Source organism: Malaclemys terrapin, chromosome 14 (genome assembly GCF_027887155.1).
Source record: "Malaclemys terrapin pileata isolate rMalTer1 chromosome 14, rMalTer1.hap1, whole genome shotgun sequence".
Taxonomy (NCBI): domain Eukaryota; kingdom Metazoa; phylum Chordata; order Testudines; family Emydidae; genus Malaclemys; species Malaclemys terrapin.
The window spans coordinates 39561033-39586165 of NC_071518.1; the positions used below are offsets into that span (position 1 = coordinate 39561033).

Sequence of the window (25133 nt, forward strand, 5' to 3'; positions counted from 1 at the left end):
TAATTGTGAGCTTGCCATGGAGTATGCAGGTCTCGCTTGGGGCAAACCGATTGGCAGCTACTATCTTGCCTCCACTGTGGCATCCTAGGCAGTGAATAAATATTTCATCCTAGTTTAGAAATAGGAAGAAGTTAACCCGACGAAGCAGTGGGGTACCCGTCATTGCACTGCCATATTAACTTCCTTACTAGTTTAATTTGTGGAAACGAAGTACTCTCTGTTGACAGAGCCACAAGTTTCCCCTCTGGTTCCTAAAATGAGTGAGACCAAAGAACCTGAAGAGCCTGGATCACAGCCTCCATCTGAGAGAATTTCCAGTGGGTAAGTAGTTTCCTGTCAACTTGTTAAGTATGGACAGAGTTCCAGCTTCTGGTGGTGGTGGTGGTGGTGGGGGAACTGGGGTTTCTTGACCTGATCTGATTTAAATGGCCAGAGTTTCAATGTACCGCACAAACGCTTCAAAAATATTGGTGTAAATGTCTTGAATACATTAGCCTTAAATCCCTGGAGATGTGATTCTTTAGAATAAAGGTAGAAAAGATATGGGAGAAAAGGGGCTGTCCCATCCCAGTCCACTATAACTTATTGACATGCTTTATTTCTTCATTTCCTTATTACTTAGTTGGTTTGTGTCTGGGAATTTGCCTAGAACATGTCAGTAGTGATCATGAAGGTTTCACATAGATTGGCCAAAAAAAAAAAATAATCTCCTTGCAAGTTGCATTTTCCCTTTGGGCCAGATGGGCTCAGGAGGTGCTCATCCTGCAAAGGGCAGGGAGTTCTAACAGACCACCTCGTGCCTGGCAATGGCATGCGGTAGATGAAGGTTTTAAATGCAGATGACTACTTGAAAGAGAATCAGGAGACCTAAACCACCTCTTTTTATTGTTTTGTTTGTGTTTTCTCCTTGGTTAGCTGGTATGAGGCCAAAACATGGTCAGACTACTAGCTGTCTGCTTATCCAGATGCCTCATCTTAACATTAGGTGTAATTTTATACTTCTAACTTAGACATTCATTTATTCACCAAAAAAATTATTTACATATAAATAAAAATGCCTTTTTCAACTCTAGATACTCCTCTTAACAAATAAAAAATACCCAACCATCATCCAATCTGTTAAAACTGTTCCTGTTGAGAATGAAAAGGATACAATCATCTTACAAATTTCACTTCTGTCTGAAAACCTTTTACATACTATTGTTACAGGAAACAGCTAAGATCACTGCAACTGGTTGATAAGGGAGAAAATTAATTTTTCAGCATTTTGTGTTTAATCACTTTCATTGTTTCCCTTGTATATTCATTTCCCCCTGTTTGTGTGGGTTATTCACAAAACAGGGAAAGAAACTGTTTAAAAAATGAAAATGTGATTGCAAAACCACAAAAATTGGCAGGGGAGTTGGGCAGGTGCAGTTCTAGGAACTACTAACTAGTCTCCTAAAATAAACATATTTAGGCTTGTGATTGCAGGATGCAGGCTGAAATGAACTCGTCAATAAGTAACTGCTAGACACTGCATTGCTTCTGACATTGTAACTATATAGTAACAAGACCATTGTATCTGGGCACTGATGCGAAATGCAATCTGAGAAGATTACTTACGGTGCTGATTAAGCAAATCATGACTTCTAGGGTGTTTTCCCCCCACAATCAGTCATGGTCTTGAACCTACTTAGCAAAGTTCCTCCATCTACTTTTGTAAACTTGACTGTATGCCCAGTGTAGTGGAAAATGGAGGAGTGACTTAAGGTTTTTAAAAAGAACAGGAGTACTTGTGGCACCTTAGAGACTAACAAATTTATACTCCTGTTCTTTTTGCAGATACAGACTAACACGGCTGCTACTCTGAAACCTGTCATTAAGGTTTTTAAAGAGACTTGGTGGGGGAGGTAATTTTTTGTTGTTGTTGTTTTTTATTGGACCAACTTCTGTTGGTGGGATAGACCAGCTTTTGAGCTTATACAGAGCTGTCATTAATTGTTACTGCACAGTAAAGAATATTTTGCTCAAAATAATGACCCAGTGACTGTTTCCATTTTTTCTATAAATCTGAATTTTCTTGCAATGACAAATAACCTACCTTAAAGGTGACCTGCAGAGTATTTTTGAGCAAGTGGGTCTGTGCACCTTTTTCTTTCTTTATGATGGAGAAAGAAACCATGAGAAGGCTTTTCTTTCCCTGGTTTTGATGGTGGAGTTCTTGGAAGTCTCAGACAATGTCTATTGTCAGCTCTTGTATCTTAACCAAAGGGAAGGAGTTGTTGGATCTTTGAGAGACTTCGTTTGTCAAAATATTAACTTTTGTTGAGATTAAATAGTTGTAAACAAAGTTTTAAGTTGTCTGGCTAAAAAATCCCTTCTGTCCATTGCTCACGTTTTCTTGGCACTTGTTACTGTTTTTCCAGTTGCCCTACAGCCTTCCAGAGCAATTGTGAAAAACAAGCAGACACTTCTTTTCTAACCAGTCTTTCAGGTTTTTTCCTGTCATAAAGAAGCAAAAAAGGACATCAGCCCATTTTTTCTCCTTTGCAGGTGTCCTTTAATAATAAGAAGAATTAATAATGATAATAATTAATGCTTGCCTTAAACTTGTAACAAAAGCAGTGAAAAACAGATGCACTTCTGACCTTCCCCAGCAGATGTCACTGTTGCGGGGGGGAACAACACATGGAAATGTTAATAAATTACAACTGAATGGTGTAGGCACTTTTCTTCCCTCAGGGGATGCCAAACTACACATGTCCGGCAAGCCTGCTGTTCCCATTGCGGAGTAACCTACTGACTGATCTGCTCCAGTCCCACTGGCCTAGGTGCAGAGGGCTGAGAAGGGGGTGCAGCAGGGCCGAAGAGCGTTCTATTGTCCTGTAGCTATGGAGCTGTGCGGATCCAACACGCTGTAACATAGTGGGGATGGGCAATGGACTGGAATAAGATTGCTGAAGATCTTGCTGCCTCAGCAGTGTTGGGATTTGAACGGTTTCCATCCCCTGAGATCCTCTCCACCATCACTGCATTGCCCCTCCCCCAGCTCAGCTTCACCTTGCTCCCTTTCCCACTCTAACATCTCCCTTCAAGCTTCTGTGCCCCTTTGCAGGTTCGAGTCAAGCTTTGCTCTCACATGAGAAGGCTCTTGCCAGCATGGAGGGGTAAAATAGGGCAATTTTTTTACATCTTCTTTCCTGCTAGCTTTCTGCTCCTGGCCCAAATCCCTGACTAGAGAAGCATCTTTCTCCTGTTCTCCTATATTCAAGCATCCTTTATGACGTTTCTTGATGACGCCTTCCTATTTACCAAGCTGTACAGCGATAAATGTTCATTGCCATCTCTTGTTCTTATGGGGGGAGAATTGTGAAACTGGGTTGAGTCTGATCTGATCCTTCATTTTTGCCTCAAGTTCACAGAACCCTTAATTGAAAACGTGTTTGGATCTCTTTTGCTCTCCTCCTTGAAATCTGCTTTGGCTGGTAAGACAAATGAGTGGCACCTTCTTGTATTTGCTGAGCCCATCTTTGCTTAGTTCCTCATTTCTGCTGCTCCAAAAGGTAGGAAACAGAAATAAATGTTACTGCTGCTACAGCCCAGGGGCAAGTCTTGGGGAGCTGAGCGTACCTGGATGATAACACTAGAATGTTGGCCTGCACTAAAACCTGGGCTTGTTTGTTTTGGTAGCCTGGAAATGCATCTGCCAGACTTTGTTCCTGAGGGCACAGTTATCACTGCATTACACATGAGTAGGAAGAAAAAGAAGTTCAGCATTTCTGACTTTGAGAGAGGAGCAGATGAGCGACTTCCTCGAAACCTTGGTAAGGCAGAATCGGTGAACTCCTTGCTTGACTCTTTACTCCAAGGTTTTCAGGGAGCTTCAAAAGAGCTTTCTTGAACTCCACAGCTGCAGTAGGTCAGCTCTGAGCAGCTTCTCTGTTCAGCAGTTCTGCACCAGGAAGCGGTGTGTGTTGCAAGTACAAAAGGGGCGCTCTGGAGGTGGGCCAAAGGCCATCTCTTTAGATTAAAAATAAACATTGTTGAGCTACTAAAACCACCCAAGTTAAAAGTAACTGGCTCCTCCCTGAGCGGCTCCTCCCTGAGCAGCTCCTCCATTTGTGACTCTCAGGATGGCTTTCCAAGTTGGTATTCTTCCACTTTGAATTCTAAATTTTAGCTTCTTAAAGAGAAGGTTAAGAGGCAACTTGATTACAGTCTATAAGTACCTACGTGGGGAACAGCAGTTTGATAATAGAGGGCTCTTCACTCTACTAGACAGTGGCTGGAAGTTGAAGCTAGACAAATTCACACTTGAAATAAGATGTAAATTTTTAACAGTGAGGGTAATTAATCATTGGAACAACTTATCAAAGGTTGTGGTGGATTCTCCATCACTGGAAATCTTTAAATCAAGATTTGATGTCTTTCTATAAAATATGCTCTAGTTCAAACAGGAATCCATTCAGGGAAGTCCTATGGTATGTGTTATACAGGAGGTCAGACTAGATGATCACAGTGATGTCTTGTGGCCTTAGAATATTAGAATCTATAAAAGTTCACACTTTGCAGCTCTACCAAAAGCCAAATTGGCCTTCTTTCTCCTGGGGCTGCATGGACAAGGGGCAGCTTTTAGTAACTACTTTACTTGGGACTGTGGTGTATTTAGATTTCAAATATGCTCCCAAAGTCTCCAGACGCCTCTTTATTACCTGGGAGAGACAGGATCACAGAAGGGCGGTTGTGATGAGCCTAAAATTCTAATATAGTGTGACTAATAACATAAATGGGGTTAATATTACTGAATGAGGTAGCTTTTCTTGCATTAAGCTGTCTTTTGTATCAACAGTCTATTGCCCTTTCAGAGAACTAGCCACTAGCATGTTAATAAGTAGCATTGCAATTCAGAATAGGAATCGTGACGCTGTCATTTTATTTTCCTAAAACAAACTGAAAATTAGTGAAATACAGGAAAACCACTGAATATTTTTCTGTGTTATTTCTGCCCAACTCATGGTGCCTTAAATATGAGGCAGTGGATGTAACATACTAGCCTTGCTCTTGGGGAATCGTAGTGTAACCAGCCCTGGAAGGTGGAGAATGGATAAGATTGTTCCCTCGAACTAGTAATATCTGTACAGGTTGTGCCATACTCAGCTAATATGTGCCTCAAACTTTTTTCAGCCCAGCCAGCGTTGGACAACTCTTCTCTGACAAGGTGAGTTAAACCACAAAGGCCTTTGCTTTTGACTAGCATGACTACAACTGCTCTGATTCATCAGACCTTCTCTAGCTGGGAGGAGCAGGCAGGATGGGCCAGTACATGGTCTTCAGAAGAGCTCTCTTGAACTCCACAGCTGCAGTAAGTCAGCTCTGAGCAGTCTCTCTGTTGGGCAGTTCTGCACCAGGAAGCAGAACTACCTATATCCACCACCCCCTACCCACTTTTTTCCCTGTCACAGCAACATACAATAGGACCCTGTAGGTTGAACAGTAATGATAAAACAGTTCCCTAGTTTGATACCGGGTGTTGGTGATAGTTGATTACATACCCTCTGATATCCTGGGGTTGTGGATGAAAGGCGGTCTTTTAAATCAGTTCTGGTTTGAGTCCTCCCTCTTCATTGCCCCACACATTCAGGCTGGATTCAAATCCTGTTGGTCTTCGATTACATTTCTATGATGTGGCCTCCTCTGTCCCTACAGCTAAACCTCATCTAGGATCCTCATCAGTTCCCATATTGATGTGTCTTCTTCCCTGGCCCCTCTTGCCTTCTGCTCCAATGTTGTCATCCGTGCACAATGTAGCTATGGTCATCTTTGTCCATTACTTGGCGCACATCAGATCTTCAATCAGTTCCCTCTTTTCCACTGCATGTAGTTCAAGCTGCTTGTCCTCACCTTCGAGACTCTCCACAATGCTGCTGCCCCTACCTAGCCACTCTTATCGCATTGCCCGGTGCTCCGCCAGGGATGCCATCCATGACTGCCCTTTTCTTTGCTTCTCCCACAACCTCTGCGTTTTCTTCCGTGCTGCTCATGCCTTTGCTCCCTCCCCTTTGAGCCGAGCCTGTCCTTCCTGCCTTCAGATCTCTCCTTAAGACACGCTTTAGCTGTGATACCTGATGGAAAGGTTGAGCGACAGTCGGGTATATCTGGCCTTTATTTGTATTTATTTTAGCATTCATAATGTGTACCTCTCCTCTGCTTTGTATGTTGCTTGTCTTAGCCATTGCCCTGAAGAGTTTACAACCTGTTTCCTTGTGTGTGGACAGCCCACAGCACTGTGGACACTAACAGAAAGTCAATATTAAATGCTTTCCCAGATGTGTTCTGAAGCCTTTTTCTTCTTGTATCTTGCAGGAGGGAATCTATAAGTTTCTTTACTTTTTAAGGCTTCCCTCCTAGGTTTAAGGCTTCTTAAGTGTTAGTCTTTTTTCAGGTACATAACAGTACAGCTCTCTGTAGACTGGAAGCCGTAAAACATGTCACAATCATGCTGATTCACCTGAAATATGTAGCTTAATGTTAGATAATCTATTGTATGTTAAACTATTTTGCTAAAGCAGACTGGTGTCAGATTATTTAAATTGCCCAAATGTGTTTCCACTATTTATATGCAGTTAAGGGGAAGAGGTGAGTTGTGTGCTGGAGATCACAGTTAAAATGGTTCTTAATTCTTGTTCTGCACCAGCTGTGGAAGGCACAAATAATTTAAAATATTAAACCTCAGGGAATTTCCTACACTCCCCCCTCTGTCCGCTAAGGGCTCATGTCAACTTTGGTTTTAGAATGCATCCCATACCTTTCTGGTGGAGCCCTTTTCTGAAGGTGCTTGTTCCTGGCTAACCCTTTTGACGTTGGACAGTATGGCACATACTAGCTGGAGGCATAGAGAAAGACCTCAAACTACTGAATGCCCTCTTGAGGGATCTCCAGTACCAAAAGGCATTAGGAGGAGAGGAGTAGGGAACTCGGTTGCTCAGCAAGCAAAGTCACAACTGTGACAGAAATGGAGCTGATACATAATGTTGTGAATCCTGCAAGAGCTGCCAGATGAGACTCTAGGAGTATTGACGTGTAACCTAGTTATCGAGAGAGACTGTACAACTTACATTGCGATAATTATAAGACTTTCCTGCATGACTGTGTTGATCTAATTGAATAAAGCTGTGAGAAGAACAAGCAGGGAAACAAAACATTGGCTTCCCAGATAAGAGTATCTAGATATGTGCTGGAAAGATGATTATGGGGGAGTTGCAGCTGTTAGCTTATAAGAGCCTCTGTCTTGTCTCCTGTTTACAAATCTTGTTCTGCAGTGCTGAGAACTAGAGAGCAAATGACTAAAGAGTTAAAAAGCCTTTTGGGGGTGGGGAGGGGTTCACTTGCATGCAGATGTCTAAGCTGACAAGCTGGTATGGACAGGCTCTGTGGAGGAGTCTGAAGGAACTGAGCCCCATAGATCCAGGGAACTCAGCCTTAGGGAAAAACCAGATATACATGCAATATGCTTTGTTTTCAAGATACATCTTCTCTGAACTATTATTCTAAAACGATACTTTAGTACAAGAAGGTAGTTAGGTTACTCAATACCATTGTCATTGTTCTGCAGGGACTAGAACTGCAGGGTATGAGGTCAACATAATTTTGTAGGCTAACTTGTGTTGGCATACAGCCACCGCACTTATATCACGTGTGTGTGTGCGCGCACATACGTACGTACATGTACACTTGGTTCCTTGGATCAGCAGTGTGTGTCCTCACTAGTAGCACTTTATCGATTGTAGTACCATTATAGGGCATTGTGGGACGGTTCCTGAAAGCCAATAACAGTCAACATAAGCAACACGGTGTCTACACTCATGCTGGGTTGATCTAATTGCATCGACTGTGACTCTACCCTGCTCAGGGAGGTGGTGTTATTAAATCGGCATAGAGGCACTTACATTGGTGGGAACCAAATTTAAGTGAAGACACTTGCATGGCGAGGTCAACGCAAGGCCGCTTATGTTGACCTAACCCTGTAGAGAATCTCCTCAAGTTAACACAATGTTTAAAGTCCCATTCTTTGGCTAGAGGCAAAAGTGATCTGGGATGGGAGTGGGAAACGGTAGGTCTGGAGCGGTGTTATACTCTTTCTCCCTTTTCAGGTCTCTTCAGATCTCTCTTGCTACCCCGGTACCACCAGAGTCTGTTGAAAAAAGAGGCTTAATCCGCAGGCCAAAGAATCGCAAAACTGTCAATGTGGAGGCTTTCGAAGGAGGCGTGGAGCAGAATTTGTTGCAGATAAAAGGCAGTGGGTGTTGACTGTTGTTTCTCCTGTTTTGGGTGGGGAGGGTGTTGTGTGGAGAAGCAGATGGCTAGGGTTTCAGGATTTCTAGGATTTACAGTGACATGGAAGTGATCCTAAACATGAAGTTGAGAGGGGCACAAACCTCCTTCTAGCTATTCTGGTGACTCAACCTGTCCTTAGTGCCTGAGCCTCCTTCTCTCAGTATCACTGGTCTGAGTCTACTTACATCCTGCTAATTAGCGGCCGTCACTGCCTAAACAGGAGTCAGGAGCCTGAGGTGGTTCTGAATCCATGCTTCCTGTTTGGTATCTCCTTAGTGAGACTGGGCCTTAGGAGACCTGGGACTGAGGGAGGAGGTGGTGAGAACTAAAGTGTAGTGACTGACTGATTTCAGTCACATCTAGCCATAGCTACAGAGCCGCTCTGTACTGAGCCTGCGGTCATTGTGTCTCCATGGTGTTCCCTCGCTGCTGGGAAGTGCTGCATACCACCTATCGTTTCACCTCCTTTCTGCTCACGACGAAACTATACAGGTAAAATGCAGCTGCTGGAACTGAGGTCTCTGGGAGCACAGGCCCTTGTAGTCCTCTACCCCAGCAGCTGGGATCTTCCGGAGTAATGGGGTAGGGTGGGAAGTGTGCAGGAGGACCCACATGGCAATTTGAAGATCTTGTAGCCAATTTGAGACAATAATTTCGCTGTGTTTCAAATTAAAGATCTCTGTCAGTGTGTGTTAAACCCTTTAGTCAAGTTAACTGTCACCTGCACAGGGTTTTAAGACATAAACAGGGCTCGTGCTCCCTCTCTGCTGCTTCATGCTGGAGAAAGAAGGCCTGGAAGGGTTTTCAGTAAACATTTTCCTGCTTGTGTTTTACTTTTAGAAATTTCAGGACTGTCAGCTCACCCCCTCCCCTAGCTTTGTCAGAGGGACTCTTAGGGCTCTCAGAGCTCTGGTACTGGAGCTGCCCACCCTTTAGGATGTCAAATCTGTAGCAAAGATGTTGTTTTCCGTAATGTGTACTAGTCATTGAAGTTCAGTAGGTGTTGACAAAGCCAGAGTTTTAAACAGTCTTGAGTAAAAATCTTTCTCTCTTGGGACATCGTTGTTCCATTAGTTCTCCATCTTCCATCAAAAAGAAACAGAAAAAGGGCACAAGGCTAATGTTCCTTTTCTATAAAGGTATAAAAAAATAAAGATCTCACTAGGTGGATATACATCATTTGAAAAAGCCCAAGTAAAGAAAAGGACACTCTGCAAGTAGGCTCATCACTAAACTGGCTCCCCGCAATCAGGCAGTTGTCATTATACATGAGTCTGGTGCAGCACTCATGAGGTAATACGTGCATATGTTAGAGTATTTTAATGTCAGTGTGAATTTTGTATGAGCTGCCTGGAACGCCCAAGTTATTTCACTGCACCCCGTCCCTGTACCAACTGGGGCTCTGTTAAAGAGGTCAGAGCCAGGTGTGCTCTAGACAGACTCAGCAGCACTGCGGCTTGTGAAAGTGATGTGTGTTGGGGATCCTAAGTTTAATCAACTCCAGTTTTAAAACCATCCCTGCTCTGGGAGTGTAACACTTGCATTGTGCTCCAGGTGCTCTGGCTCTGTCAGACCAGTGGAGGAAGGAAATCCCATAATTTGGGGGCTCTCCACTGAGCAGGACCTGTCTCCAGCCCAGGAATGTTCAAATCTAGGGATTGTTGGGAAGGGTGCCCCAGCTGCCTTCATGATCTATCTGATAAAATGCTAGTCGCCACAGGCTGTCTACATTTGAAGCTAGGGGTGTGATTTGCAGCTTGAGTAGATGTTACTCGCATTAGGTTTTCTTGTGCTCGCACACTAGAAATAGCAGTATACCTGTGGGAGCACAGGCAGTGGCATAGGATAGCCACCCTATGTAGGTACCTATGGGGTCCAGGTGGGTTTGTAGTTGGGGTGGCTAGCCCATGCTGTCGCAGCCCAAACTATTGTGGCTATACGAGTAGTTTTAGCTGAGCTAGCGCAAGTATGTCTACTTGAGCAGGAAATCACACCTCCAACTCCAATGGGAGACATAGCCTTAGTGTGCTTTTGTGGAACGAAAGAGGTGGCCAGAATCCAAAGTATTTCAGAGCTTTATAAATAGCCACACCTTGAATGGCACCCAGAAGCTAGCACAGTCCTTGGCAAAGTGGTGTTACGTGCTCTTGATGGCTAGTACTATCAAATGAGTGGGCAGCTCCAGTGTTCCACAGCAGACAGTTACCCAGGGCTCGGGACAGACTGAGGAATGCAGACCTGGCAAAGACCCCAGAATGCAGAGACTGCCTGACTTTTATTGACAACAGAACTGAGCAGATCTCTACACTTGTATCATTCTGCAGAAGATGCCTTGTTGAGCTACTATTGAATTCTCTTGTCCTTCCAAACATCTCTCTCTCACTGGGCTTTTTTACCTCCTGGCCCTCCCTGGGGATTTCTGCTTTAATGGATGTCTTCCTGGTCAGAGTTCCCAATAGGAACCACTACTGCACTGAAGTCTCTGGCAATGCCACAACAGCTCTGCACATCCATTGTGTTGTCCTCAAAGCCCCCATGAGGGTGGAACCAACAATTTTCCCCTCTCTTGGCTAGAGATTGTTATAACTCTGATCTGATTTGTTCTACTTGCAGATTGGTTTTGCAAGTCTCCTTTCTGTCCTCTAATTGCTCTTGGCCCTAAGCAATTCAAGTGCATGAAGGACCTGTTCATATGGGCCCGCGGCAGATGGGGAACTCCATGAGAACTTTTCAGTAGCTACTGGCAGAATGAAGTCTCCCAGTAATTCTTTGGGTGCCCTGGGGTTTGGAGAGCGATGTCTGCATTGTTCTGCTGTTCTTATCCAGAATGCTATGGGTTGGTGTAGAAAGCACATGTCCTTGTGACTGGCATTAAACTGCTATAAAGGCTTATGGATTGACATCAAGGGCAGGGCAAGAGTTTTGAGTTAATGACTCTGTATGCATGTCCTGCTAATGTCTTTACTTTCTTAGGGCCCTGAATGATTCCGCAGATTAAACTTATTTTAAAAATTTCTAACCAGCACAAAATTATCTGGCGGAGTCACAAGCAACATCCATGATTGGAATGACCATGGGGACGAGTGATACTGAAATCATCCTCAGCAACACGGAGCTCTTTGCTCAGCCGCAGCTCGGTGAACAAAGCCAAGCAGGGTTTTCTGCTCCTGAACAAAAGCTCTTGAAAGGAAAAATTCCAGTGCAAGGGAGAAAGGCTTCTAATGCAGCTACTGAGGAGGGCATGCTGTCTGACGTGGATGCCGAGGAGGGCATGACACAGAGACTTCAGAAGAAGGACTTGGCCCGGGATCCTGAACACACTGACCAGATCACCACTGAGTCTCGGGGACGGGCCGTGAGCCTGAGCTCAGAGCAGCGAGAACGTACCCGAGGGAGCAGTTATGCAGAGCAACTTCCTGGAGCAGAAGAGCGGGTGGCTGGCGTTGAACACCGTAGGAGCCAAAGAGAGTTGAGCTGGGACCTGCTGTGTAAGCTGCTTCCCCTATAATCAAAGAACGGCCATTGCAAACTAGCTTGCTGGATACATTAGTCACACCTGAGCCTGGCACTTTGCCAGGCCCACCCTGTGGCCTAAAGCCCTCCAGGGGAAGAGAGTCCCCTGTCCTCCCCATTGTTATGTCTACACAACAACTAGATGGCCGGGGCCGGCCTGTTCCAGCCAACTTGGGCTCGTGGGGCTTGGGCTGCGAGGCTGTTTCATTGCTGTGTAGACGTTTTGGCTTGGGCTGTAACCTGGGCTCTAGGACCCTGCGAGATGGGACAGTCAGACAGCAACGAAACCGCCCCGGAGCCCAAGCCCTGCAAGGCTGAGTCAGCTGACCCAAGCCAGCTGCAGGTTTTTCTTGGCTGTGTAGACAAACCCTTAGTTGTCACCATCTCCCCTCCCCTTCCCTGCCTAGCCCAAGTTCTCCCACCATTGGGAGACCACTGCTGGCATGGGCTTTTCTCCCACTTTCTTGTGCAGGCACTGCCAGGGGATCCCTGCCCCCACTGAGCAGAAGTTTCTTTAGGACCAACCCTGGTTGGTGAGTTTTGTTTCTGCTGTGGGGTTCCCCACCCCCCCCCCCCCATCACAGGGGGAGGAAGACCTCCTCCCTTGTCATTTGGCGAGAAAGCAATGCCCTGCTTGACCCCATCTTTATCCCTGGCCAGTCTCCAGAAGAGTGCAGGAATTGGGGGTCTCCCTGGCAAGTGGGTCTCCCCACCAAAATACAGCAAAGGAGAATTATGGGGGCAAGCTGGAGTTGGAGGGGTGTCTGGGGCTACAGGCTGGGCCTGGGACAGGAGAACAAACAAGATTGGATGTTTTTCTAAAAGATCTGCTCTAGGAATTATTTTGGGGGATGTTCTATGGCCTCTGCTGTACAGAAGGTCAGAGTAGATGATCACAATGATCCCTTCTGGCCTTGGAATTGATGAATGTATGAAAAAAGTCTTCTCTCCTCTCCTCACCTGGAAGTTAGGGGTCTTCCCCATCCAGGATTTTATCTACTGCTTTTGTTTCTAGTTCATGGTAGGAAAGCCCTGTTCTAGACCAGCTCTGTATCGAGGGTCTAGTTTGAAATTGGTCTGAGCATAGACCATTGTTCAAGTCCACGCTTAGATTTGCGACATTCATTGTGCTGGTCTGATCTCTTCCATTTTCATCCCAGTTACACGTTCTATGAATTGTTTATTTAAACCTGGCCCTGACTCTGGGATATTTACAGGTGGGCACAGTTTCATTCATAGAATCATAGAATATCAGGGCTGGAAGGGACCTCAGGAAGTCATCTAGTCCCACCCCCTGCTCAAAGCAGGACCAATCCCCAACTAAATCATCCCAGCTGTCAAGGGCCTAGAGAGCTGCCAGCTTAACACCTGGCCTTTATGGGAGGCTGAGTAGGAACTCCATTCTGGGCAGGAACTAACACTGATGGCTGACATGTCTGTGAGTGCACCTGCTGCCTTGACAGAGTTTGAGGCAGGGTTGCAGTGCTAAGGAGGGGCCAGCAGCATCCTTTTCCTGCTTACCTTCCTGCCTTGCTGCATCAGGGTCACCATCTGAAATGGTCAATAGCTTTGCACAGCTCTTCCTGCAAACCACACAGGATTGTGATTAAAAGACAGAGCCCTGGGACTATCCTGGCATTTTTTACACTCACTTCCTATCTTACAACTTTTGTCAGGAGGCCAGATGTGACATTTCCTCGAGGTTCGATCAGTATTTAAGCACAGCCAGTACACGGTGCTGTACCGAACAGCTGTGGAGAGAGTTCCCTGTCCTGTGAAGCTTCCAATTTTCCTATAGCACAGCATCCTGGAGAAACAGGCCAATAATGTTCCAACTCTGGAGGGTTCTCACTCGTGAGCTTGGGGGAAGAAATTAGTTTGGGGGACGGATATGAATGAAGAGAGGGAGGAAACTTTGGGCCAAACTGGCAGCCTAGAGGAAGGTGTGAGAGAATCTAAGGGAAAGATGTGTGAGGATTGGGTTGAGCAAAGGGAACGAGAGGAGGAGAAGAAAGGGAGCACGTCCTAAGGGCACTGGTGTTTGTGTTCCATTAATATCAAAGGCTGATGATGCAGTCTAGTTCTGCTGCTGCTAGAATATAGCTAATGCTGCTAATGCACCAGGTGGCTCTCTGAAGCAGGGGCTGAGAAAAGCCAGCTGTGAAGGTCTCTTTCAAACCCACTTCCTAATGCACAGTGCGAACTCTGAACTGTCCTGAGTCAAGTGAGGGCAACTCATGCAAACTCTTCCCTTGGCGTCTGGATATGTTTCATACTTGGCACAAGTGCCACAATAAATGTTATAAAGATACATTTGGGACAGAGCTTCTGTGTTAACCTAACTCTATGAATGTCTAGCTTCTGACAGACCAAGCTCCTCACCGCCAGCTGCCTCCAGGAGTCTGAGCAGACGTTTGGATACCCTGCCTGTTCTACAGCCTGTGAACTCCAGCAGGCCATCAGTGAGAGAAACTGTCGCCAATATAATTGAGAAGCTGGATGACGCAGAGGAGAGCGAAGAGGTGGCTGATGTGGAGCAGGAAATGGAGGATGACAGTGCTGAGCAGGAAGGGGCCGCCGGTGAGGGTAAGAAGCGCTTTCAGGGCAGTGACAGAAGGCAACTGAGTGCACTGCTCTGGTGCAAACCAGTGGGCAGCAGGAGTCTAGGTTGGCAAAACATGACTTTGTCCCCCAGCAGGTTCTGGAGATAATCTCTTCCAAGTAACCTCCAAGGGATGGCTGGTCAGGCTCTCTAAAGGGAGGGTCAGGCTGGCTGCCATGCTCGTTTGCCTGTTCTTGTTTCACACACGGTGACTGACAGTGGAATACGTTTTCTATTCACCTGCTCTTGGCAGGTCTGTACAACTACTGTATGTATATGAACAGACAGTCCCGGAGAGAGGTGGATAACTTCCTTCCTGGGCAAGCCATGTTCCAGCCAAGCCCATTTCCTTTGTTTGGGTGTCCCAGATATCTAACTTCGCTCCAGCTGGCCAGGATTATGTGTTGGGCACTCCTTTTACAACCATTCAGCAGAATTGCAGTTATCCCATGGATTGGGGGCATCCTGTGGGGTCTCTTCTCTTGTTTTCATCTCGCTCCATTTTCACCCAGGGTGCCTCTGGCAAGCACATACCTGGAAACCGAAGCTGGTACAGAATGTGGCAGCTGAATGTTACGTGGCGTGTCCTGTGGGAAGCACATAACCCAACACTCTGGGTTTTGCATTGGCTGTGTGTTGGACTTCTGGGTGGTTCTTAAGGTGTTGGCTTTGACCGACAAAGCCCTACATGAAAAAAAAGATTCCAGGCCAAAGACCTGCTCTGTCACTGGGCTACACTGCCGTACTTGAGATCAGCACAGGCCGTTGATAAACCAGAGGGGCAACAGGCAGGCTGTTCTCTAGAATGAACCCTTCTCTCCTGTTGGTCTGAAATAGGGGTTCCAAGAGAGATGCGCTATCTTTTTGCCCAGGCTTTTGGGAAAGGAGCAGTGTGCACCAAAGGGCTGGGATTGATAATTGGGGTGGAGGACTGTTTTTATTTCCTGGCTTTGGGAAGATGGCTGGGTTTGCCGCTGTTAGTGCTGGTGTGATGCACAAATGTGCCAAGAGTCCAGGAAAGCTGCTTGTAATGTATTGTGAACATCTAACTACACCCCTCTCCCACCACCGCAGGTCAGATGTGTCTGTCTGTCTTGTTTATATAGAGTCTTTGTTTTGAGCTGAGGTCTCTTCTTTGCCTCTTCTTAGGTTAGCTAGCACTTTATTTAGCTTTAGGCAGAGATCTGTTCTGTGTACACGTAGGGAGCACAACAGGGATGGCATTCTGGGTAGCCAACTTATTAGTTCAATATCACTGAATTTGCTGCCTACCAAGCTCCTGCAGACCGTGTTCCGCACAGTGGTTCCTTTAAACTTACATTCTCTTCCTTTATGTAGCAGTATGGTAGGTCATGTTGGTCCTAGGATAATAGAGAGAGAAGGTGGGTGAGCTGGTATCTTTTATTGGACCAACTTCTGTTGGTGAGAGAGAGAAGCTTACACAGAGCTCCTCTTCAGGTCTGGGAAACGGACTCAGTGTCACAGCTGAGTACAAAGTGGAAGGGATTGTGTAGCATAAGTAATTAACACACATTTCAAGGTGAAGTGGCCCAATAACACCCCTCCAGTCATAGGGAGGAAAAGAGGGAGTTGGGGGAAGGCAGCTGGGGGGGCTGCTACTGGGTTATAGATTGTTGTAATAAGCCATAAATCTAGTGTGTCTGTTCAGTCCATGATTTTTAGTGTCTAGCAAAGTTATGAATTTAAGCTCCCAGGCTTGTCATTGAAGGTGTTGTGTAGATTTCCTTTGAGAATGCGGACTCAGAGGTCCGCTACAGAGTGATCATTTGGTGAGAAGTGTCCACCACCAGACAAAGCACTTCAAGGTATTGGGTTTGGGCCTCACTGCTTCATCTTGTGCCACAGGATTGTTTAATTGTTTGTATTTCAGTAGTGCCTAGAGGCCCAAGCTGAGATCGGGCTCTTTTGTGCTTGTTGCTGTACATACAGATACATAGTAAGAGAGAGTTCCTGCCTCGAAGAGCTTGCACTGTAGATGGACAACGCAAAGGTCTCCAAACAGAGATGGAATGACTTGCCTAGTGTCACCCAGGGAGTTTGTGCCAGAGCCCCTGTCTCCCGAGTCCCAGTTTGGTGCCTTAACCACAGACCCTTCTTCCCCTCAAGTGTTTGTTAATTATTATATGGGGGAAACTGCAGGGTAATATGGAAATTAATTACAAGAGTGGTGTGATTAAAATCTTGAGTGCAGAGTTGCACTGAACCCGGAACGCGATGGAATGTAAGGAAAAAAACCTTGGAAAGTCCTTGCTTTCCTAGGCATTCCAATGGCTCAACATTGTGTTGTCCTCTAATTATATTTCCCAGCAGGAGCTCCAAAATTAGATAAAAGGCGCTTTCTCCATTGACAAATTTCTAAACACGATTGACCATTCTTTTTAGCTATACTGTGTGTTCTTCCCTAAGTAGTTACTTTGCTTCAGAAAACTGATTGCAGCAACTTCTTTCTAAAGCCCACTCAGATGTATGTCCTGTTTTGATTGTTTTTTTTTCCCCTGGAGAAAATGCCCTTATGTCTCGCTGCTTGCTGTTCATCTGAGGAAAAACGCTTGTTACTTCTGTGTGTCTGATCCGTAGAAGCTATGTTATCAGTCAGGTTAGATATGAGAGGGCCTGACTTCCATTCTAAGTGGGATTTCTTGCAGTTTGCTTTCTGGGCCAGCCTGCTGTTATAAACGATTTGTTTTGACTGGATTGTAGCTGGTCATGTAAAGGTTGTTGACTTGGTGTTCTGATGTGGTGAATGTTCTTTTTGTTGCTGCTCTTTGGGAACTGAAATCTCCACAAGTAACAGATAAGGAGGAAATATCTCAGCCTCACTTAGGTTTAAAGAAATACTTGGAGCTGTCAGGCTTGGAGAGAGCTGCTCCTCTCAGCTCAGGTTCACAATAAGGATTGATCACTTTTTGCCATGCACAAACTGGTGTATATTTGATAATTCTCTTTAATTCCCATTGGCATTCCAGATACCCTTCCTAAAATAACCCTTAACACCAGCATTATGGGCATCAGAAGTAAGAGACGTAAACCTGCTTCTCTCATGCTTTAGGATGCTTTAACATCTGAACTGGAATGAACATGGGACCAGCCTTTCCCTAGTTGCAAACAGCTCTTCTGATGTGAGGTATTGAAACAGGCTGGGAACTGATCTAGAAATCAACACTGAGATTCTCTCTGCCCTCTTGCTGCAGCTGTCCTGCTGGTGTCAGAATAGCCCTAGTAAGTGAGGCGGACATTGATAGGTGGCTCAAATGCCAATCTGAACTAAAACCTCTAGTTTTATTTCTACTTCTCCATATTGGCAAGGGCTGTTCTGTGCCCTTCAGAAAGCTAGGCAGAGCAAAATGTCGCCCCTCTTCCTTCAGAATTCAATGGAGAGGAAGCCCAGTGGACTATGATGACTAAATTTTCAGTAGCGTTGTGAACTAGTTAGGGCAGTGAACTAGTTCTACTTCCAACCGTCTAACCTTGGCCAAGTAACTTAAACTCGGTGCCTCAGTTTACCTAGCAACTAAATTATTAAAAACCAGCACTATCGGCTTACACAGCGCTTTCCACACTAAAGACAGACATGTTCCTGGGGACTATTTGTCTGTCTCAAATGGGGGCTGAGGCTTAATGCGTGTGAGGACAAGCCTTGGCTGAAAGGCCTGTTAGAGCAAAGCTTGTTCATTATCCCTTACCTAGTTGTCGAGAGCCCCAGAAGTGCTAGAACCCGCAGCTCGAGCGCCATGGCTGCTCAGTATCCGGCGCAATCTGGAAGGAAATTGATGAAGGAAGCTGTCGAACGAGAAGCTGAGCTGGATGGTGGAGCTGTAGGAGGAGAGGTGGGGGACTCCGAGGAAGAGGAGATGACTGAGGAGGAAGCCGAAACTGAGGAGCCTGAGAGTGAAGGTAAGAACGCACTCATGGTGGTAGGAGTCAGTTGGAGGGGCTGCCCTTGGGGCCTGGCGATAGGCGGTGGAAGGGTTTTGGTAATAATACCACCCATGTTGTCCACTAGATTCCACAGTAGAATAATGTCCAGCTAGATCTCGCTGCTGAAGAATATTCTTACTGTGATTTCTCTTGAATGAAAAGGGAATATTTCAGTGCTATTGCTGTCTCCAATAGTCTAAACCTAAGGACTTGTTAAAGGCTCAGTCCTGATCATTGGCCTGTCTCCTCCTAGTAACATCACTTATTCTTTAGGGTAGAGTTATTTGGTGTCAGATGAACCAGTGCTTTGAGTTGCCAAATCCCTGGGTTCTTGTCTAAGGCCTAAAAAATCTATCCCTGATAGTCTTAGCTGTAGGTCGCTCAGGACATATACTTTTGGTCCAGCTCCATCCAGTTACATGTGCTAGTCAAAAATGAAATGCTTCTAACATCCATCACCCTGGGTGAGCCAGGGAGCAAGAATTTGGGGCAGTAGCCAACTTGCACAAAGCTATGAAAATTCTCCTGTGTACAGAGACTGAAACTCACATATAGGTAGACTGGTGCTGTAATGTCAGGGCAGGCTCCACAGAGATCAAAGTGGTTGGGGTTATTGAAAGGGCTGAGCCAGTCCAAGACTATATGGACAGAGATGGTGACCTGACGTTATCACTCTTGATTCTGCATTACACACAGCAAGAGGAGCATCTGCCTCAGGACTCTCCTCTTCAGACAGCACGGACGGTTCCTCAGTCTCTCAGGAGCACTCCTGGCTGCTTTCTTGTTGAAGACGTAGTTCAGAGTGCTGGGTTCTCCACCCAACAAGTCTCTGCCTGAGACAAGCTTCAGTGTCCTGCTTGACTGGTACAAAAATCTCCCAGAATGGGGTGCACCATGGAGTGGGGGATTTGTGGGAAGGCATCCTAAAAAAAACCCTCCCCGATCTCGGCTCTCGTCACTGGCAGCTGAAGCAGTGTAGAGACGTCAGTCTGGCTGTACCAGAATGCCCACGCTAGCGCATGTTGTGCAGAGGGGCCAATGGGTTGCCACTAGTGTCAAAAGAAATGTTGTGGATGTACTTCACCATGCTACCAAGTGCACTGGCCCTTTGGGTGGCTCTGTCTGGAGTGCTGATTGGGCCAGCTCTTTAGAATGCTGTTCGCAAGGGGAGAACAGGTACGGGGGGAGGAGAGGGGTGTAACATTGGATAAAGGCAGGGAGAGAAGTCGGACAAAGAGATCAAAGCCAAGCATCACCCTCCTAATCACCTGAAGACACTCTGAAGAGCCTAGCGGAGTGCTGCAGTTTGCCACCCCAGGTACGGCACCCCACCCCCCCAAACGCATAGGATTGCCTGCTCAGAAAGGGCTGACCCGAGGGACCCATGCCAGTCTGTGGCACTGCTCCATTCTCAGAGGGACTCTTAGCATTGCATTCAGTGTATGGGGTGCTCAGTAGTTTTTCCCCTTCAGTAGATGACTACTGCTCAAGGCCTGTGACAGTAGCACCCATTTTCTGCAACAGACTGTAGTATTCTAGCTGTTTGTAACCATCACTAGGTTAAACTAATACCACGTTGATCCTACAACTTCAGGCTTTCCCCAGACTGCAGAGGAAACCAGGAAGCAAGGAGTCCCACCCACTCCCCCATTCCCTCCTTAGACAGGAAGTCATGGAGTCATTGCCTCATTTCTCCACTTAACTTGCTTTTTCCTTCCTGCTCCCACTTGTGGGGGAGAAGCAGATGGAAGGTTCAAGAATGAAGCTGAAGAGGGTAGATGAGAGGGTCTGCCCCAGATGAAACTCACCTGGTGGCTGCTGCCCCTTCTGATAGAGGCAGGCTCGCAGCCCTCCAGAATCCTGGTTTGGTGTCTCACTCCCACTTCTATCGCCCTTCTATGACCTGGGCTTCAGCTGGCCGGCCCTTTCTGTGGATGTGGGTGATGCTGCTAGACTCTGCCCCTTCCAGTGGAAGGGAAGGAACTTACTCCGAGGCTTGTCCCTGGTGCAGGGAGAAGGGCGGGGTTTAACACAGAGGAACTGGAATAGTTCTGGGCTGTTGGGCACCTCCTTGGGAACTGAGTGTAGCGGAGCCAGCTCCATATCCTGTGGAATCGCCTCTCTCCACGGCCCTGGAATACGAGTTTAGGTGTTCAGAGTTGGCCAGGCACACGGGGAGAGAGAAAGCAAGAGGAAACTGATGGATATCTCTCAGAAAGGAGAGAAGCCTTATCGCCCTAAAAGCAGCTGCAATCCAGGAGACTCGGCATGGAACCACGGCTGTAGTTGCTGAGGACTCTTCTCATCCCTACTGAGAGGAAAAGAGGCTACAAGACACTTACAGTGTGGTCTGTACTGTGGAAAATGTGGCATCCCCACCCCTTTATGGGAGCATTTGCAGCAGGAACTCCAAACCTCTCAAATCCAGGGCTTAAGTATCTCGTGCTCTCTCTCCTCAGAGCTGTCCATGAAGACACCTGCATTCGTCCGTGCTAAAGCGTATAGACCATCTCCCTTGCTGTCAACCCCACGCACCCTGAAAACTGCTGCTTCCAAGTAAGTGTGAACCCACACTCCACAGTAGTCAGGCTGCCCCTGATTCCCCCCCCCCCCCCCCGCCTCTTGGAGACAGTGGCCACATGTCCATGCAATGCGCTTGGTCCCCCTCCCTGGCATCTGGGTGACTGCCTCTTCCCGGGTGGGAGGGGTGGAAGGGAAGAGGCAGTGGGGAAGAGGAAAGGGAAAGGGCAGCAGGGGGGCGGGAGGGGACAGGGAAGCTCAAGCTATCAGGGGAAATTTCCTAGCAGTTCAATCTCTGCCTTGGGATGTGGCTGGAATCGTCTCCCAAGGGAAGGGCTAGTGTGTGACTCCTGGGGTACAACCTGGGCTGGAACTATCTCCTGTTTAGTCCATGTGCTCTGGAAAACACAAGTCCAAGCATCATGTTGGGGGGAGGGGGGCATTACTGAGTCCCAGGGTTGAGTAATTCTCTGGTGATGGTCATTGAATTGCTAATTGCCATTCACTTGCTGCACAATGGCTGGTGATGGTTGTGTAACATCCACCCAGCCATTTGGTCAAGTGCCTTGTTGTGTCTGGGGAGTTTCCTTCTGGGCTACTCCCAAATTTGCAGCATATTTCAGTAATACCATACAGCACAATCTCTTAATTTCATACACTTTAATGATATACATATTTCGACAGAACAGCGGGTTTCAGCAACTCAGAACCTTTCCCATGATACCTTACCTGGCCGGCTTTATATGAACTATAAAGAATATATACAGATGATGAATAGGGGGCTTACAGAGCACAGCATGCCAATCCCCGTGGTATAGAGCAGTGGCTCTCAAACGTTTGTCCTGGTGACCCCTTTCTCACATAGCCAGCCTCTGAGTGCGACCCCCCCCAATAAATTAAAAACACTTTTTATATATTTAACACCATTATAAATGCTGGAGGCAAAGCGGGGTTTGGGGTGGAGGTTGAGGGCTCGCGACCCCCCATGTAATGACCTCATGACCCCCTGAGGGGTCCCATCCCCCAGTCTGAGAACCCCTGGTAGAGTGTCACAGCTAGAAACCCCAAGGCTTGGGACTTTGAAAAGGAGACTGGACAAAAATGCAGTAAGGATCATCCCTGAATTGGCAGGGAGATGGACTGAGCCAGGATGATCACAGAGGGCTTTTCCCCCTGTAACTTCTATCATTCCATCCCACTCTCCTGGGGAAAGATCTGGTGCCTGGATCCCATATTGCCTTGCACTGGAGTTGGGAATTAGTGCCCTGACGTGCAACTCCTCCTACTGGGTCAGTGTCGATTCTGCTGTTAGTACAGCTGTTTGCAGGTGCCCTTGTGTTTAGCTGAACCCTTGGACTCGGTCCCTGAGTGTATCCCCACTACACTGACACTACTCTCCTGCTGTGTGGATCCCAGTGGGCTTGTACTGTGAATTTTTGGCATGCGCACGTGGCTGTATTTATCTCAGTGTGCTGGTGCTACTTCCTTGGTGTGATGATGTTATGCTAAGATGAATCCTCATAATAGTGCCCTGGGGTGATGGTCACTCTGTGCTGTTCATGTGGATCCTGCATTTGTGTACGCTGTGTTGTAGCCCTGTTGTTCCCAGGAAGTGAGAGACACGGTGGGTGAGGTCATAGCTTTTATTGGAGCAACTTTTGTTGGTGCGAGAGAGAGACAAGCTTTGGAGCTTTCAGAGTTCTTCTTCCTGCAGAAGAGTTCTGTGAAAGCTCAGAAGCGTGTGTCTCACCAGCAGACGCTGGTCCAATAGAAGAGATGACCTCCCCCACCCTGTCTCTCTAATGTGAACAACCTCACGCCAAAACTGGCAGAGATGCTTGGAGGAGGGGGTGGAGAGGAGCGAGCGGTGGGCAGACGGGGGAAGGGGCGGAGTGGGAGGAGGGCAGAGCGGGGGTGGGGCCGTAGGAGGGGGCGGAGTGGGGTGGGGTGGGGTCTCGGGAGGGCACCCACCAGCAAAACCAAAAGTCAGCACCTATGCTCGTGCTGGACGCTGCTCTGAACTGGGAGGGCCATGATCTGCAGGATTGGGGGCAAAGTGCCTTTCACAGAATCATAGACATGTAGGACTGGAAAGGACCTCGAGAGGTCATCATGTCCAGCCCCTTACACTGAGGCAGGACCAAGTAAACCTAGACCGTCCCTGACAGTTTTGTCCAATCTGTTCTTAAAAACCTCCAGTGTTGGGATTCCACAACCTCCCTGGGAAGCCTATTGCAGAGTTTAACTCCCCTGAGAGTTAAAGCTTTCCCCAACTCTCCCTTACTACAGATTACTCTTTGTCCTACCTTCCGTGGATCAATTGATCACTGTCCTCTTTATAACAGCCCTAAATAGCATTGAAGACTGTTATTGGGTCCCCCTCAGTGTTCTTTTCTCAAGACGACACATGCCCGCCAAGAGGAGGACCTATGCTTTCTTTTGTTTTTCTTTTGCTCCTAATTTATTTAAATAACCGTTTCTTACAGCCTTCCATGTCTCTTGCTAGGTGTGACTCATTTTATGCCTTGGCCTTTCTGATTTTGTCCCCACAGGCTTGTGCTATTCTTTGTACTCCACCATAGCAACTTGTCCATGTTTCCACTTATTGTGGGATTCCTTTTTGATTTTCAGGTCATTAAAGAGCTCCTGTTGGAGCCATATTGGCCTCTTACTATTCTTCTTCTTTCCTTCACATCAAGATAGTTCAAGGGTAGGCAACCTATGGCACGAGTGCCGAAGGCGGCACGCGAGCTCATTTTCAGTGGCACTCACACTGCCCGGGCTCTGGCCACCAGTCCGGGGGGCTCTGCATTTTAATTTAATTTTAAATGAAGCTTCTTAAACATTTAAAAAACCTTATTTACTTTACATACAACAATAGTTTAGTTCTATATTATAGACTTATAGAGACCTTCTAAAAACGTTAAAAGTATTACTGGCACACAAAACCTTAAATTAGAGCAGAGGTCGGCAACCTTTCAGAAGTGGTGGGCCGAGTCTTCATTTATTCACTTTAATTTAAGGTTTCACGTGCCGGTAATACATGTTAACGTTTTTTAGAAGGGGACTCTCTCTAAGTCTATATTATATAACTAAACTGTTGTTGTATGTAAAGTAAACAAGGTTTTCAAAATGTTTAAGAAGCTTCATTTCAAATTAAATTAAAATGCTGATCTCACGCTGCCAGCCTGCTCAGCCCGCTGGGTGGGGGGTTCAGGGCAGAGGGCTGGGTGTGGGGGGGGACTCGAGGTCAGGGCAGAGGGCTGGGGTGTGTGTGGAGGTGCAGGGCAGAAGGCTGGGTGTTGGGGGGAGGGACTCGAGGTCAGGGCAGAGGGCTGGGGTGTGTGTGGAGGTGCAGGGCACAAGGCTGGGTGTTGGGGGGAGGGACTCGAGGTCAGGGCAGAGGGCTGGGGGGTGTGGAGGTGCAGGGCAGAGGGGTGTGGGGGGGTTCAGGGCAGAGGGGTGGGTGTGTGTTGGGGTGGGGGGGTTCAGGGCAGAGGGGTGGGTGGGGGTGCAGGGCAGAAGGCTGGGGTGCTCGGCTCGTGGGGGTGCTCCCAGCCCGCTGCCCTGAGCGGCTCATGGCAGGGGGCTGGAAGGGATATGCCCTGTTCCACCCCCTTCCCCCAGGCCCGTCCCTACCTCTCTCTGCCTCCTCTACGGAGCAGGAGCGCAGGCTCTGCTCCTCTGGGAGGAGGAGGGGCTGGAACGCACCACGTTGTGCGAAGAAGTGGGAGGGGGGAAGCTTGGCTGCCGCAGGACCAAGCTTCTGCCTCCTGCCCCCGCAGGGGAGAGCGGGGGGGCGGGGGGGGCTGGGGGGGCTGGGACCCCCACCCCCCACCGCTCTTCCCTGCAGGGGCAGGAGGCAGAAGCTTGATCCTGCGGCAGCCAAGCTTCCCCCCTCCCACTTCTTCGCACAACGTGGTGCATTCCGGCCCCTCTGCCCCCTCCTCTCACCAGCAGGCACCGTGCCACTCAGAATCTGCTCGCATGCCCTGTTTGGCACACGTACCATAGGTTGCTGACCCTTGAATTAGAGTGACTAAATGAAGATCGGCACATCGCTTCTGAAAGGTTGCCGACCCCTGGGATAGTTTGTTGTGCCTTTAATATAGTCTCTTTGAGAAACTGCCAGCTCCCCTGGTCTTTCCCCTTAGATTTTGTTCCCAAGGGACCTTATCTACCAGGTCTCTGAGTTTGCTGAAATCTGCTTTTTTGAAGTCCATTGTCCTTACCCTGCTGCTCT

The 25133-nt window shown here is 47.3% G+C and overlaps 1 protein-coding gene across 1 annotated transcript in view; it reads left to right on the forward strand.

Moving 5' to 3' along the window:
• CENPT (centromere protein T) overlaps positions 1-25133 on the forward strand; it is a 35652-nt gene that overhangs the window by 5097 nt on the left and 5422 nt on the right. The window contains exons 4-11 of the mRNA XM_054048947.1: positions 228-321; positions 3673-3806; positions 5167-5200; positions 8133-8278; positions 11340-11804; positions 14188-14415; positions 18140-18346; positions 20830-20926. Of these exons, the coding sequence (XP_053904922.1) occupies positions 228-321; positions 3673-3806; positions 5167-5200; positions 8133-8278; positions 11340-11804; positions 14188-14415; positions 18140-18346; positions 20830-20926 (1405 nt within the window). The remainder of the gene's footprint in view (positions 1-227; positions 322-3672; positions 3807-5166; positions 5201-8132; positions 8279-11339; positions 11805-14187; positions 14416-18139; positions 18347-20829; positions 20927-25133) is intronic.